Raw genomic sequence first — 17,657 nt, 5'->3', positions numbered from 1 at the left:
TGAACCGACATCTCTGGTACTGTAAGGCAGCACTTTGCCATCCCTAATAGGCTACAACTTTTTTTCTTTGCAGCATAGGGACTCAGGGGTGACCTTATGGAGGGGTACAGGATCGTGTGTGGCATAGATAAAGTGAACTCTCAGTCTTTTTCCCCAAGGTAGAGGATTTGAAAACCAAAGGGCAGAGGCTTAAGGAGAGAGATTTAAGAGGAATCCTTGGGGCAACTTCCCCACTCAGAGGATGGTTCCTGTATGGGACAAAGTGACAGAGGAACCTCTTAAATAGGATAAGTTTTAAAAGACACTTGGTAAGATATATGGATAGGAATGTGTTAGAGGGCTATGGACTAAATACAAGCAAATTGAACCAACCCTGCATTTCAATGTTAATCAGCATGGCCATAGTGTTCCATCTGTACAACTTCATGACTGGGACTATTGACATTCTTGTAATATTTTTTGCTCTATAATTCACAATATTTGTCTTCTGGAATAATTTATTTATCTTTTATTAAAAACAAGCCCTGCCTATTTTTAAGGCAACATACAACATTCAATGGTTATCTGATAGAATATTTGGACAGACAGCAGTAGAGCTGCTGCCTTACAGCGCCAGAGACCCGGGTTCGATCCTGGCTAATGGTGCTTGTCTGTACGGAGTTTGTACGTTCTCCCCGTGACCCGCGGGGGGGTTTCTCCTAGAATTTCAGTTTCCTCCCACACTCCAAAGACGTACAGGTTTGTAGGTTCATTGGCTTGGTGTAAATGTAAAAATTGTCCCTAGTGTCGGAAAGTGTTAATATGCGGAGATCGCTGGTCAGTGCGGACTCGGTGGGCTGAAGGGCCAGATTCTGCTCTGTATCTTCTCTTAAACTAAAACAAAATTAGGAAGATATGCACTTGTCCCATGCATAACGTTTAATGCACAGGGGAACCAATTACTTCTGCTTGAGTTTTACTTTAAGTCCTTTACAGTAAATGTATGGCCTGTAATAATGGTATCACATTACCTAGATATATTTGATTTACATATGCAATAAAACAATTTTTAGTACAATTTTCTACTGCAGTTATGTAGTAAAAGACAATATATTTCCTACCTGTAAAGGTCACATTGTTTATCTGCTGCACGGAAGAGGTTACTTACTGATTTGTGAGCATTTGGTAAATGTAAGGACATTTTCTTTGGCCTGAACGTTTGGAGAGATAACGGCATCATTGAAAGGTACAATGATGGAATCTCGGTAATTCACAATATTAATCCATGATCATACCAAGTGGCAGAGCGAGCCTTTATGTTTAGGTTTATTATTGTCACATGTAACTAGGTACAACAACAAGCTTTGTTTTGCATAAGACCAACAGATATGCGAGCAGTGTTAGGCCATCGAGTCTACTCTGCCATCAATCATGGCTGATCTATTTTTCCCTCTCAACTCCATTCTCCTGCCACCTCCCACAACCTATCAATCACTGCTTTAAAAATACCCAATGTCTTGGCTTCCATGGCCATCTGGCTAAAGAAATTCCTCCTCATCTCCAGTCTAAAAGCACGCCTTTTTATTCCGAGGATGTGCCCACTGGTCTATCCAATCAGATCAGATAATACGATACAATCAACCCCATTTCAATTACAATAAGTAGACAGATGGACGGACGCGATGGGCAAGGAGGGAGGCTGGTAAGAGAAGAGAAGGAACGGGGGTCTGGCCTACCTGTCCCTCAAGGTTGGCTGTGGGAGGCATCCCTGGGGAACAAAGGTAGATGGGGCAAGGAGAGGGGGGTGGATTCGCAGATCGATCCACCGTTAGAGGGAGGCGATGGCTTGAGGCCTTCCTGGGGCTCGCTTGGACCGGGCAACGTTCATACCTGGAGTGCGGACTGGACTTTCAAAATGGCTGCTTACAGTGGACTATTTCTGTACAATTTTTCAATCGGGATTGTGCTTAGGTATGGCAATACTCTACTGGACTGGTTGGAAGAAAAACAATTCACTATGTGTTTGCATTTTGCACTTGAGACAACTTCTTCTTCTTCTTGCGTATGGTGTACACAGCCTAAAGTTGTAGGACAACTTGATCTTATTTGATTGTGCATGCCAGGTTGATTGCATTCATCGAAACAGGGTGGACCACGTGAAGGTTCCAATCTGCCACCCCATGAGACAACAAAAGCATCATTGAATTTAAGATGGATGAGCATATAAATTACATTGTGCACCCAATGAAGGATAAATATTCCAGGAATGAGCTACCAGGAATGCACGACCTTACTGAGCTGAGACTTTGGATCTCATGGAAAGATTGTGGCACATTCTGGTGTTAATAATTTGCAATGCTACAGACTACTTTAGTGTATAACAAGGCAATAATGGCAACTTCTTCCACTTTTCATAGCCATTTCACTTGACCTACTGTATAAACTTTCATTCCCAAGCCTCTTTTATAATTGATGTTGCTCTGGGAACTAAATAAAGACCTAATGTCTAGATGTACAATACATAATTCATTATTCTCCAGATTCACACTTGCTATCACATAGAACAGTACAACACAGGAACAGGCCCTTCGGCCCACAATGTCCGTGCCGAACATGATGCCAAGTTAAACTAATCTCCTCGGCCTGTACATGATCCATATCCCTTCATTCACTCCATATCCATCTTAAAGCCTCATTGATGCCATTATCATATCGGCCACCCCCCCCCCCCCCCCCCCCCCCCCCGCAGCACGTTCCAAGCACTCACCACTCTATAACAGCCATATAACAATTACAGCACGGAAACAGGCCATCTCGGCCCTTCTAGTCCGTGCCGAACACTTATTCTCCCCTGGTCCCATCTACCTGCACTCAGACCATAACCCTCCATTCCTTTCCCGTCCATATAACTATCCAATTTATTTTTAAATTATAAAATCGAACCTGCCTCCACCATCTCCACTGGAAGCTCCTTCCACACAGCTACCACTCTCTGAGTAAAGAAGTTCTCCCTCATGTTACCCCTAAACTTCTGTCCCTTAATTCTCAAGTCATGTCCTCTTGTTTGAATCTTCCCTGCTCTCAGTGGGAAAGGCTTATCCATCTCAACTCTGCCTATCCCTCTCATAATTTTAAAGACCTCTATCAAGTCCCCCCTTAACCTTCTGCACTCCAAAGAATAAAGACCTAACTTGTTCAACCTTTCTCTGTAACTTAGTTGCTGGAACCCAGGCAACATTCTAGTAAATCTCCTCTGTACTCTCTCTATTTTGTTGACATCCTTCCTATAATTAGGCAACCATAATTGTACACCATACTCCAGAATTGGCCTCACCAATGCCTTGTACAATTTTAACATTACATCCCAACTTCTATACTCAATGCTCTGATTTATAAAGGCCAGCACACCAAAAGCTTTCTTTACCACCCTATCTACATGAGATTCCACCTTCAGGGAACCTAGATCTAGGATTCCTAGATCCCTTTGTTCAACTGCATTCCTCAATTCACTACCATTTACCATGTACGTCCTATTTTGATTTGTCCTGCCAAGATGTAGCACCTCACACTTATCAGCATTAAATTTTAAACAATGGAACAACATGCGCAGTACGCCAATCCTCCGGCACTATTCCCATTTCTAATGACATTTGAAATATTTCTGTCATAGCCCCTGCTATTTCTACACTAACTTCCCTCAATGTCCTAGGGAATATCCTGTCCGGACCTGGAGACTTATCCACTTTTATATTTTTCAAAAGTGTCAGTACTTCCACTTCTTTGAATCTCATAGTTTCCATAGCTACTCTACTTGTTTCCCTTACCTCACATAATTCAATATCCTTCTCCTTGGTGAATACCGAAGAAAATAAATTGTTCAATATCTCCCCCACCTCTTTTGGCTCTGCAGATAGCTGTCCACTCTGACTCTCTAATGGACCAATTTTATCCCTAGTTATCCTTTTGCTATTAATATAGCTGTAGAAACCCTTTGGATTTACTTTCACCTTGCTTGCCAAAGCAACCTCATATCTTCTTTTAGCTTTTCTAATTTCTTTCTTAAGATTCCTTTTACATTCTTTATACTCCTCAAGCACCTCATTTACTCCATGCTGCCTATAATTATTGTAGATCTCTCTCTTTTTCCGAACCAATTGTCCAATTTCCCTTGAAAACCATGGCTCTTTCCAATTTTTACTATTTCCTTTCAACCGAACAGGGACATAAAGATTCTGTACTCTTAAAATTTCACCTTTAAATGTCCTCCATTTCTCTTCCACATCTTTCCCATAAAACAAAATGTCCCAATTCACTCCTTTTAAATCCTTTCGCATCTCCTCAAAGTTAGCCTTTCTCCAATCAAAAATCTCAACCCTAGGTCCAGTTCTGACCCTCTCCATAATTATATTGAAACTAATGGTATTGCGATCACTGGACCCGAACTGTTCCCCAACACATACCTCTGCCACCTGACCTGTCTCATTTCCTAACAGGAGGTCCAGCACCACCCCTTCTCTAGTAGGTACCTCTATGTATTGCTGCAAAAAACTATCCTGTACTCATTTTACAAACTCCAAACCATCCAACCCATTTACAGAATGTGTTTCCCAGTCTATGTGTGGAAAATTGAAATCTCCCACAATCACTACCTTGTGCTTACTACTAATATCTGCGATCTTCTTACATATTTGCTGTTCCAATTCTCGCTCCCCATTTGGCGGTCTATAATACACCCCTATAAGTGTTGCTACCCCTTTCCCATTTCTCAGTTCCACCCAAATAGCCTCCCTAGACGAGCCCTCTAATCTATCCTGCCAAAGCACTGCTGTAATATCTTCCCTGACTAGCAATGCAACACCTCCACCTTTTGCCCCTCCAATTCTATCACACCTGAAGCAATGAAATCCTGTAATATTTAGTTTCCAATCACAGCTCTCCTGCAACCATGTTTCACTGATCGCCACAACATCATACTTCCAGGTGTCAATCCAGGCTCTAAGCACATCCACCTTTCTTATGATGCTCCTAGCATTAAAATATATGCATTTAAGAAACCCGCCACCTCTTATTCTCTGTTTATTATCTTTTTCTTCTTTCTCCCCTACATTTTGGGTCCGAGTGCTACCTTCTCTGCCTCCTGCCTCACACACTGACTGCTAGCTTTCCCTATTTGAGTCCCTCCCCCCAACCGTTCTTTAAACACTCCGTGTTTTAAAAAAAACTTGCTCCTATAAACTTTGCTCTTCTCCCTTGAAAGTTATGTCTTTTAGCCTTTGACATTTCCACCCTGGGAAAAAAATGGTTCTGACTGTCTACCCTATCTGTGCCTCTCATAATTTTATATACTTCTATCGGGTCTCCCCTCAAACTCCGGCACTCCAGAGAAAACAAGCCAAGTTTTTCCAACTACTCCTTATAGCTAATATCCTCTAATCCAGGCAGCATTTTGGTAAACCTTCTCCAAAGCCACATCCTTCCTGTAATGGGGTTAACCGTAACTGATTGTAATATTCCAAATGCAGCTAAATTAAGAAAATAGTGTCATAGAATAGTACAGTGTGTAAACAGGGCCTTCAGCCCAACTTGCCCATATCCCTCTCAATCTGTCCTATCCTTGTACCTGTTCAAATGTTTCTTAAACGTTGTGATAGTACCCGCTTCAACTACCCCTTCCATATACCCACCTCCCTTTGTGTGGAAAAAGATGCCCCTCAGCTTCCTATTAAATCTTTCTCCCGTCACCCTAAACCTATTCATTAGGGCTATACATAAGACAGCAGAAAATATACAGGGTTTTAAGTGTTTACTGTGAAATACAATTTGCATTACAGCAGACTGGAAGTTAGGAGATGTGTTTCTACAGTTTAATTAACTGACAGTGTAACTTGATTAATTAATCTCTGATTCCTGTAGCCGTGAAATGATTGCACTTTTCCTGACTGGAGCACACAAGAGCTGAGAATGGGAATTGTGTGATAATTAGTGCGTCCTAATCAGCACCAGAAGTTCCATGCTGCGTCACTCCCCAATGAACAGGCGACTCTGCCAGGAAATACACTCACACCAGCTCTCCCGGCATCCCTGCAAGATGTAAATTATCATGGAAATACGGCAAGAGAGAGACACGCAGCACAGAGACAGCCCCTTTGGTCCAGCCTCGGTCCAAGTTTAGTTTTGTTTAGTTTAGGCATACAGCGCAGAAACAGGCCCATTGGCCCACCAAATCCATGCCAACCAGCGATCCCCATACACGAGTATTATCCTACACACACTACGGACAATTTTTACATTTTTACCAAGCCAATTGTTCTATGTTAAATGTTAACACCCAAACCTCATGGAACTGGACTGATGCAGACAGATCACAAATTGACAACCTGTTTTTGTACTATTTAAATCTTTAGCTTTTTAGCTTTTAGAGATACCGTATGGAAACAGGCCCTTCGGCCCACCATATAACCATATAACAATTACAGCACGGAAACAGGCCATGTCCGCACTGACCAGCGATCATCCACCAAATTGGTTCCATCCTACACGTTAGGGACAATTTACAGAAGGCAATGAACCCACAAACCTTGCGTGTCATTGGAGTATGGGAGGAAAGTGGAGCACCCGGGAAAAACCCACGCATTCATGGGGGGAACGTACGAACTCCGTACAGACAGCACCTGTAGTTAGGATCAAACCCGGATCACTGGCGTTGTAAGGCAACAACTCAATAATAAGTGACAATAATAAACCTAAATATCATTTGAACACATTACCACTGCTACACCTTTATTCTCTACCAACCTGGTTTATTTTTCTAGGTCAGTGAGGGTCTTTGTGCTTGCTGCTTCTAGACAACCAGACACAGCTATAAACACAACACCTCAACCCCCATTGTGGACATTGGACTTTGTCTCTGGAACTAGTGTGCTATTCTGCACTCTGTATCTTCCCCTTTGCTCTACCTATTGTACTTGAGTTTGACTTGATTGGATCTGTGTATGGTATATTTGATGATTGGAAAGCATGCAAAACCAAGCTTTGCATCGTTCCTTGATATAGGTGACATTAATAAACCTAAACGTAAACATTCCCCCTTGAAGGTGGTTACATACAACTGACCTGCAGTGTCTGAGATTCATAATGTATCAGGGGTGATACCATGGGGAGCTGTTTCTAATGGTGGTGACCTTACACTAACCCTGAATTCACTCAATCTCTTGATCTCTTTGCTCACTGAAGTCTTTGTTATAAAGTGCCCTCATGTGAAATGTATTTGCTCCAAGCTCCAGTAATTCCAACGAACCACTTTCTCAGCTACCCTTTACTTCCCATCGTATTTTGCATTGGCTGTCTCAATGTTATTTGTCTTTGAGGCATTGAATATGTTGTTTCATAGATTTGGGATTACTGTCATCTTGGTCCACATTGCGCTCATGTTTACATTCAGAAAATACCCAGGGGAAACAAGGGTTAAGATTTAAAACAAACTCTATTTCTGAAGAAGAGTCGGGCCCCCGAAACATCACCTATCCATGTTCTCCAGAGATGCTGCCTGACGCGCTGAGGTTATGTCTATCTTTAACTTTATTTCTCTCTCCACAGAGGCCGTCTGACCTGTACATTACTCTCTGGGTTACTCTTAAATGTTAACACGCGGGAATAATCTAATAACTTTTTAAAATTTCATTGTTAAATATGGTAAATGGTGCAAATCTTATCAATGTTAAAACCTGACCAGTGGACCATAGCAATCGCTTGAACTTTGAATAGAACAAACGCAAAGTGCTGGAGGAACTCAATGGGTCAGGCAGTATCTATGGAGAGAGACTGGACAGGCAACGTTTCTGGCTGGACCCTTCTTCAGACCCGAAATGCCATCTGTCCGTTCCCTCCACAGATACTGCCTGACTATTAAGTTCCTCCAACACATGGTGTGTTGCTCAAGATGTTAGTTTCTGCAGTTCCTTGAGAATCCCTTGAACTTTGATGTTATCACTGATACTGGTTTGGAAAGTCATAGTCACACAATGTGGAAACAAGCCCTCCGGCCCATCAGTGTGTGGTGAGAGTGGAGAGTATGTTATGGTAAAGACAGACACAAAGTACAAGAATAACTCAGGCAGCATCTCTGGAGAACATGGATAGGTGACCTGATTGTAGTGGGGGGGGGGGGAGAAAGCTGGAAGAGAGGAGGGGCAGAACAAAGCCTGGCAAGTAATAGATGGATCATAGGCTTGAATTTAGTTTTAGGGTGGAAACACTGCCTTCAGCCCACCAAGTCCCCACCGACCAACGATGACCCCATACACTTGTTCTATTCTACACACGAGGGACAATTTACAGAAGTCATTTAATCTACAAACTGAACATCTTTGGAGGGTGGGCTGAAACTGGAGCACCTGGAGAAAACCCATGTGGGCACAGGGAAACCGTACAAACTCTGTACAGACAGTACCAGTAGCCAGGATGGAACATGGGTCTGGCGCTGTAGGGCAGTAACCCTGCCGCAGTGCCGCCCAAGGGGATGGGGTTTTGAGAGGCGGATGGATGGACAAAGGATAGACACAAAATGCTGGAGTAACTCAGCGTGTCAGGCAGCATCTCTGGGGGAAAAAAGGAATAGGTGACGTTTTGGGTCAAGACTCTCCTTCAGCTGAGAGGACGTAGATCAGAGATGGAAAGACAAAAGGTACAAGATAAGGGGAGGAATGTGTGCTCATCCAGGTGGTGCACAGGGGAGAGATGAAGGAGAAAAAGAAAGAGCAAGGGGTGCGGGGGGGGGGGGGGGGGGAGCATTATGGTTAGTACCTATAATTGGAGAATTCAATGTGCACATACCATTGGGTTGTAAGCTACCCAAGCAGAATATAAGGTGCTGTTCCTCCAGTTTACGTGGCCTCACTCTGGCAATGGAGGGAGGCCCTGGCCAGAAAGGTTGCTGTGGGGATGGGATGGGGAATATGAGGTAAGCTTGCAGCTTGTACAACTGATAACGTTCTTCCATTTTTCAGATGAAATGAATGATCACCAGAACACACTGTCATATATTCTCATCAACCCCTCCCCAGACACAAGGCTGGAACTGAATGATGTTGTGTGAGTATTCCACTGACTACCTTTTTTTTTTGGCAATGCAGATGACAAATAGCTTCTAGCCAGTCTAGCAACTTTTAGTTTAGTTTAGAGATACAGCGTGGAAACAGGCCCTTTGGCCCTTCAAGTCCACTCCGACCAGCGTTCACCCCGTACACTAGCACTATCCTACACACTGGGGACAATTTGCAGAAGCCAATTAGCCTACAAACCAGCCGTCTTAAGAGTGTGGGAGGAAACCAGTGCACCTGGAGAAAACCTACGCAGCCACAGGGAGAACGTGCAAATTCCATAAAGACAGCACCTGTAGTCAGGATCAAACCCAAGTCTCTGGTGCCGTATGGCAGCAGCTCTACTGCTGCGCCACCGTGCTGCCCGTTATTCTACGATCAAGGTGGGCAGTGATTGCAAAATCACAGCCATCAGCAACATTTCAGTAGAAAGATCCGTGACAGAGTTTGCTGCCTTCAGCTTGTTAGTAAGCCACCCAGTGCTGCTCTATAATTGAGACCTTATTGCTGCTTTCAAGCAAGGGCTGATTCTTATTGACAGCTCCATTACTAAGGTTAGGAGCTGAGGTGGACTATACACCCCACAGAACCTGCACGACAATTGAATTAAATCATTGCTAATTTACACTTTAATTCCATTAACCTGCCTTTCTTGCTATCCCTGGATACATTCATCCAATTAAAAACTATCAGGCGTAAGTCTTTGCATTTCCAATGTTACAACATCCTATGCCTTCTGTAGATGAGATTCCCAGATTTCTACATCAGGGTCGGATGCAAGCCTGGGCGATGTCAGATGGAGGACAGGCTGTTGCCCACACAGCACGTCCCCCCTCTTCATGTCGCTGATCGATCCAAAGGAACAGCAGGGCCGTTACAGTTTGGCACCAGCGCCATCGCAGGAGCTGTCAGGGCGAGGTTGGAGACAACGACGAACTGCCTTAGGGGCTCCGACTCCGGATTTTCTTGAGGTGTACTCTTGGAGCCTTTTCCATGAATGGATATGGCCACAAGGCAGTGGAGGTTTTATTTCAGAGTTTTCCCTCTCCTAGATGGACTGCCTTCCCAGCCTGACGAGCCCCATCTGCCCGACACTAGTGGGGCGGGAATGTCTACCTTCCTGTGCAGGTCTATAGCACCTACCCACTGCCCAGAAAATGTACCTCATTATTTTTTCCACATTATGTCCCAGGTCTGAGTGCAGTGAAGATTAACCAAGATTTGCCAGGACTTGAGGGCCTGAGCTATTGGGAAAGGTTGGGCAGCCTAGGATTTTATTCCTTGGAGCGCAGGAGGATGAGGGATGATCTTATAGAGGTGTATACGATCGTGAGATGACTAGATAGGGTAATGCATAGCCTTTTACCCAGTTGGGGAATCAAGAGCCAAATGTAATAGGTTTAAGGTTTAGAGGGGCAACCTTTTCATGCGGAGGGTGGTGGGTATATGGAACGGGCAGGCGGAGAAGGTAGTTGAGGCAGGTACTATAACACCATTTAGAAGACAATTGGATAGGTACATGGATAGGAGAGGTTTGGAGGGATATGGGCCAAACACAGACAGGTAGGACTCGCATAGATGGGCATTGGGCATCACGGTTGACATGGGCATGTTTGGCCAAAGGGCTGTTTCTGTGCTGTAGACTCTATGACTCTGACTTTGAAACCAATTCTCCTTATCCTCGATTCTGTCAACATGCAAGATTTTCTCTTGATAAACTTTAATAAGATTTTGTACCTCTGTCAGATCAAGTTCCAATTTTACCTGCTCAGACAGATGCAAGTTTGGGTGTTGAGAGGACACATGCTACAGGGCATCAAAAGGCTGCATTACAAAACCCATTCCCACAACTGTAGAACTCCTACATAAACCTTGTAAAGTAACTGGACCAGGTGTTACGGATCCGTCTTCACTAAGGAGGATACGAACAATCTTCCTGATATACTAGTGGCCAGAGGATCTGGGGTGATTGAGGAACTGAAGGAGATCCACATTAGGCAGGAAATGGTGTTGGATAGACTGAAGGCTGATAGACTGGATAGACTGACAGGGCCTGATGGTCTGCATCCCAGGGTACTTAAGCAAGTATCTCTAGAAACCGTGGGTGCATTGGTGATCATTTTCCAAATGTTCTATAGATTCAGGATCAGTTCCTGTGGATTGGAGGGTAGCTAATGTAATCCCCCTTTTTAAGAAAGGTGGGAGAGAGAAAACAGGGAATTATAGACCAGTTAGCCTGACATCGGTGGTGGGGAAGATGCTGGAGTCAATCATAAAAGATGCAATAGCGGCACATTTGGATAACAGTAACAGGATCGGTCCGAGTCAGCATGGATTTACGAAGGGGAAATCATGCTTGACTAATCTTCTGGAATTTTTTGAGGATGTAACTAGGAAAATAGACAAGGAAGAGCCAGTGGATTTAGTGTACCTGGACTTTCAGAAAGCATTTGATAAGGTCCCACATAGGAGATTAGTTGGCAAAATTACGGCACATGATATTGGAGGTAGAGTGCTGACATGGATAGAAAATTTGTTGGCAGCCAACAAACAAAGAGTCGGGATTAACGGGTCAGTTTCAGAATGGTAGGCAGTGACTAGTGGGGTACCGCAAGACTTGATGCTAGGACTGCAGCTATTTACAATATACATCAATGATTTAGATGAAGGGATTACAAGTAACATTAGCAAATTTGCAGATGACACAAAGCTGGGTGGCAGTGTGAACTGTGAGGAGGATGCTATGAGAATGCAGGGTGACTTGGGCAGGTTGGGTGAGTGGGCAGATGCAGTTTAATGTGGATAAATGTGAGGTTATCCACTTTGGTAGCAAAAACAGGAAGGAAGATTATTATATAAATGGTGTCAAGTTGGGAAAAGGGGAAGTACAATGGGATCTGGGAGTCCTTGTTCATCAGTCTATGAAAGTAAGCATGCAGGTAACAGCAGGCAGTGAAGAAGGCTGCTGTTGGCCTTCATAACAAGAGGAGTTGAGTATAAGAGCAAAGCGGTCCTTCTACAGTTGTATAGGGCACTAGTGAGACCATACCTGGAGTATTATGTGCAGTTTTGGTCTCCAAATTTGAGGAAGGACATTCTTGCTATTGAGAGAGTGCAGCGTAGGTTCACAAGGTTAATTCCCGAGATGGCGGGACTGTCATATGCTGAGAGAATGGAGTGGCTGGGCTTGTATACTCTGGAATTTAGAAAGATGAGAGGGGATCTTATTGAAACATAAGATTATTAAGGGTTTGGACATGCTAGAGGCAGGAAACATGTTCCGGATGTTGGGTGACTCCAGAACCTGGGGCTACAGTTTAAGAATAAGGGATAAGCCATTTAGAACGGAGATGAAGAAAAACCTTTTCACACAGATAGTTGTGAATCTGTGGAAATCTCTGTCTCAGAGCTACATTGGGCTCTTAAAGATGGCGGAGTCAGGGGATATGGGGAGAAGGCAGGAACGGGGTACTGATTGGGAATGATCAGCCATGATCACATTGAATGGCGGTGCTGGCTTGAAGGGCCAAACGGCCTACTCCTGCACTTACTGTCTATTGGAGGAATAAACTCAGTTTAACCTCACCAACAATTCAATGCACTACCGAGGCACACAGTGTAGAACCAGGGCCTTCAGCCCAAGTGGCCCCATCTGCATAAAACCTATTTGTCCATATCCATTTTAACTTTTCCCAATCCGTGTACCTGTCCAAATTGCTATTACACCTACCTGAATGACTTCCTATGCCAGCTTGTTCCACCATACACATTATTAAATCACAATCAATTTCCTTTTTCCATGTTTTGTTTAGTTGAGTTTGCTTTAGAGATACAACATAGAAACAGGCCCTTGGGGCCAATGAGTCTACACCAACTATTGACCATCTGCACACTAGTTCTATCCTATGCACTCGAGACAATTTACAGAAGCCAATTAACTTACAACCCCATACGTCTTTGGGATGTGGGAGGGAACCGAAGCACCCAGGGGAAGCCCGCATGTTTACAGGGCAGCCCAGTGGCCCAGTAGTAGAGTCGCTGCCTTACACTCTAAAGACTTGTAGGTTAATTGGCTTCGGTAAAATGATGTAGGGTTGGCACTGTTGGCACTGTTGCTCAGACTGGTCTGTTTCCGCACTGTATCTCTAAAGTCTAAAGACACGGGGAGATCGTACAAACTCCATGCAGACAGCATCCATAGTCAGAATCGAATGGCGGTGGACGGTAAACACCTCCAAGACCAAGGAGCTGGTTATTGACTTCAGGAGGTCCCATAATGGAGAATACGCCCCAATCTCCATTTACGGGGAAAGTGTGGAGAGAGTGACCAGCTTTAAGTTTCTGGGCACTCACATTTCTGAGGACCTCACATGGTCCACCAACACCGCTGCGCTGGTCAGGAAGGCACAGCAACGACTGTTCTTCCTGAGGGCATTAAAAAAAGACTGGTCTGCCCCAACAGCTGCTGACAACGTTCTACCGCTGCACCACAGAGAGCATATTAACGTATGGCATCTCTGTGTGGTATCTCGGGTGCACGGAGGCGGAGAGGAGAGCTCTTCAGCGCGTCGTCCACAGTGCACAGAGGATCATTGGGACAGAGCTACCAGCCTTGGAGAGCATCTACCACACACGGTGCCTCAGGAAGGCCGTCAGTATCCATAAAGACTCCTCACACCCTTGTAACGGACTGTTCGAATTACTTCCCTCCGGCAGACGTTACAAGGCCTTCTACGCCCGAACCTCCAGACTCAGAAACAGCTTTATTCCCAGAGCTATAGCGGCTCTGAACCGGCCCTGCTGAGTGCCCCCCACCCCCCCGGACTGTCTCCCTCGGATGGTCACGTCACACAGCTTATTTATTTATTTTACTTTTCTTTTACATCGGTTGGAAGCTGCATACTAAATCTCGTTGCACTGACGTGCAATGACAATAAAATATATCATTATTATTATTATTGAACTCGTGTCTCTGGCGCTGTAAGGCAGCAACCTACCGCTGCACCACTGTGCTGTGTTATGTGAGTCTAGGGCATGAATAAACTTCTTGAAAATAGCCTTTTGAAGTGATAATATCCCGGAATTGAATTTTCAGAACCATGAGAAATGAGCAAATGTATTAATGGTTCTAAGAATATTTTCAGAATTGAATAATGAGCTTATCCTGAACTAAAGACAATGCGTCTTCAGCAAGTTAATACTTCTATTAGAAAATGATTTGAATGTCAGCCATAACCTGCACAAAACTGAAACCTCGACAATCTGATGGAGTTTAATGCAGAGCAAATAAAGGTTTCAATTATATTGTTTGATATAATTAAGTGTCTGGAATAAGAAAATGCGTATTCTAATTTTAGCCTTTATTAATAATGCACGGGAATAGTAAATGTCAAAGCAATTTCCACGCATTATAAGGCACTGGAGCTGTGATCTTCCTCTAGTTTAAATAAGATCATATGTCATAGGGGCAGAATTAAGCCATTCGGCCCATCGTGTCCACTCTGCCATTCAATCATGGCTGATCTATTTTTCCCACTCAACCCCATTCTCCTGCTTTCTCCCCATAACCTTTGACACCCTTACTAATCAATAATCTATCTATCACCACTTTAAATATATCCATTGACTTGGCCTCCACTGCCGTCTGTGGCAAAGAATCCCACAAACCCCCCACCCTCTGACTAAAAAAATCCATCTTCATCTCCTTTCTAAACGTTTATTCTGAGGCTATGACCTCTAGTCCTAGACTCTCCCACTAGTAGAAACATCCTCTCCACATTCACTCTATCCAGGCCTTTCACTATTTGGCAAGTTTCAATGAGGTTCCCCCTTATCCTCCTAAACTCCAGCGAGTACAGGCCCAGTGCCGTAAAAAAAATCATATGTTGACCCAATCATTCCTGGGATCATTCTCGTAAACCTCCTCTGGACCCTCTCCAATGCCAGCACATCCTTCCTCAGATATGGGGCCCAAAATTGCTCACAATACTCCAAACGCGGTCTGACCAGTGCCTTTCAGAGCCTCAGCATTACATTCCTTATTTCTATATTCTAGTCCTCTCAAAATAAATACTATGCTTGCATTTGACATTCCTTTGTCCAATGTAATTTCTCATTCGTCTTCTGTGCCTTCAGCTACCTGATCCGGCCGGATCCTTTGGCTTACGTCCCAAAAAGTAAACCCAGTCTCAAGATCAGCGTGTCTGGAAACAGCGAGGGTGGCCGGGATACCAGGGAGAACACCCAGCTTTAATCGACCGCCCTGCACCGTAGGGAAAGACCACGGCCACAAATCCAACAAGAAGTGTTCTGGCTTTCTCCGCTAACTTAAGAAACTGGATGAGAAACAAGCAGCTTCACGTTAGTGACTTGTTGGACACATTGTGCCTGCGACTAAATTAATTAAACCGAATATGTAGCTTCGTCCCGTGGACAAAGTCACAAGGTGATTCAAGCAAGCCTGAAGCTTTGTATCATTACCGAGCCACATGCTATAATCGTGGCTCTGCTCCTTGAAACACAATAATTAACTCGGAAAACGCACTTAGCGGGAAGAAATGCAGTGAGATTAATTCAATTTCTCACCATCTATCTGTTGCAGGCTATGGAAGTCTAGCAGCAAATTAGTCCACATTTAATATGCACAATGAATGTATCTGTTGGTGGGGGGAAATAAATGAGGTTTACTGGAAGTCAATTAGAAATTAACATATTCTGGTATTAATTTGTAAGTAATCTGCGTAAGACGAAGCTAAAAAGTATTGGAAAGGCGCATTTCTCCTTTGTTTGCCCTTTCCGGCTTACTGAATGTAAAGTAGTTATTATTTTCTTGATAAAAACATAATTTTATAAACTTAAATCAAAGAGCACCTTGAGTCAAAAGAACATTAGGGAGTTTTCCAACCTAATGTAACCATTTCCCAGTGTCAAGCACCCAACGCAACACAGGTGGAGACACTGTGGTAAAGGGTCAGGAATTATCAATGCCGAGTTCAGTCACAATGTTGACCTTCACTGACCTCAGTGAACCTTCAAATCTCCTTGAAGTTGAATACCAGTTTCTCAAAAGCATGGGGTTCCCAACCTTTTTCCCAGGTTGGGAACCCTTACCCTAAAGCATCTCCTGTCACTGCAAAAATGACCAAAATGAACCAATTAGTTTACTTTAGTTTAGAGATACAGTGCGGAAACAAGCCCTTTGGCCCACCGAGTCCACGCCGACTAGCGATCCTCAACTATTGTTGTCTAAATTGCTCTCCCCCTTGTGACCACGATCTTTCCTGACACACAGATGGATGTTCCATGAGGCACGGATTCAGAACACCTTGTCGGGTTCCAGTCCAACATGGTCCTCTTGCAACTTACACCGCTGCTCAATCAAATGGTATCAGCACCAGTGCAGGCATTTGGACCGATAGACTTGCCTTTCGACTTTAGCGATACAGCGCGGAAACAGGCCATTCGGCCCACCAAGTCTGCGCCGACCAGTGATCGCCCCGTATACTAACACAGTAGAGATAATTTGCAATTTTACCGAAACCAATTAACTTACAAATCCGTATGTCTTTGGAGTGTGGGCGGGAACCAGAGCACCCAGAGAAAACCCACGTGGTCACAGGGAGAACATACAAACTACATACAAACAGCAGCCGTAGTCAGGATCTCTGAAAGTCAGAAACCCGGGTCTCTGGCGCTGTAAGGCAGCAACTCTACTGCTGTGCTACTGTTGCAACTTTGATTGATAATTGTAGAATTTGGCTAACACTACTTTTTATAAGAGTGGGCACTCTAAGAGTACAGTAGCTACTAGTTTCATAACAATCAATAATAACAGCTATGATGTGCATTGAATACAACTAAACTGATCACATCTACATGAACTTAAAAGACATTTGGACAGGTACATGGATGGGATAGGTTTAGAGGGATATGGGCAAAATGCAGCCAGGTGGGACTAGTATAGACAGGGCGTGTTGGTCAGCATGGGCAAGTTGGATCAAAGGGCCTGTTTCCCTGCTGTATTAAATTATGACTTTCACAAAAAAGAAAATGGAGACAATGAGCTCTCCCACAATAATCTATTAGGGGCCGAGACCAGAAAGCCTGCACATTAAGCTAGCAGCATGCAGGAACATGGTGTGATTAACAGATGATATACAGAACTCAGTGGCCTATTGCAACAGTCGTCTTACGACTATTGTTGCTCCAATGTAAGTTGCATCTGCTTTGAGTTGGCAGATCAGTATTAATTCTGGACCCTAAAGCCATTACTGTAGCTTTTTAATGCATCTCAAGGCACCCGCATCCATACAACTGGATGCACTGTTTCACCACTGTTGTTGACAATGTACTCAAATATATCAGACACTGTCCATTCATGAAACTGTTTAAACAACATCCGATTCTGTGGAAGCATCAATAGTTGAAGGACCAATAGTTTAAGTTGTTGTTTGGAATGCTCTTTTATAGTCTTTAAGGAAGAATCTAAAAAGGTATTGCAACCTTGATGTCATAAAGATTGTCCTGTCTCATTTACTGCGTTCCATTTTGATTCAAGTGTTGGTGATCTGTATTTTTTCC

At 43.8% G+C, this 17,657-nt stretch overlaps 1 protein-coding gene across 1 annotated transcript in view; it reads left to right on the top strand.

The window, feature by feature from the left end:
• The window catches only part of kcnt2 (potassium channel, subfamily T, member 2), a 311,774-nt gene extending 295,044 nt beyond the window's left edge, over nt 1–16,730 (top strand). The window contains 2 exon segments of the mRNA XM_055641239.1: nt 8,985–9,069; nt 15,213–16,730. Coding sequence (XP_055497214.1) covers nt 8,985–9,069; nt 15,213–15,330 — 203 coding nt within the window. The 3' untranslated portion in view covers nt 15,331–16,730.
• Nucleotides 16,731–17,657: the final 927 nt, after the last annotated feature.

The sequence above is a fragment of the Leucoraja erinacea genome, chromosome 10 (genome assembly GCF_028641065.1).
Source record: "Leucoraja erinacea ecotype New England chromosome 10, Leri_hhj_1, whole genome shotgun sequence".
Classification (NCBI taxonomy): Eukaryota; Metazoa; Chordata; class Chondrichthyes; order Rajiformes; family Rajidae; genus Leucoraja; species Leucoraja erinaceus.
Note: the sequence above shows the minus strand (reverse complement) of the source record. Positions and strands in the feature narration are given on the sequence as shown.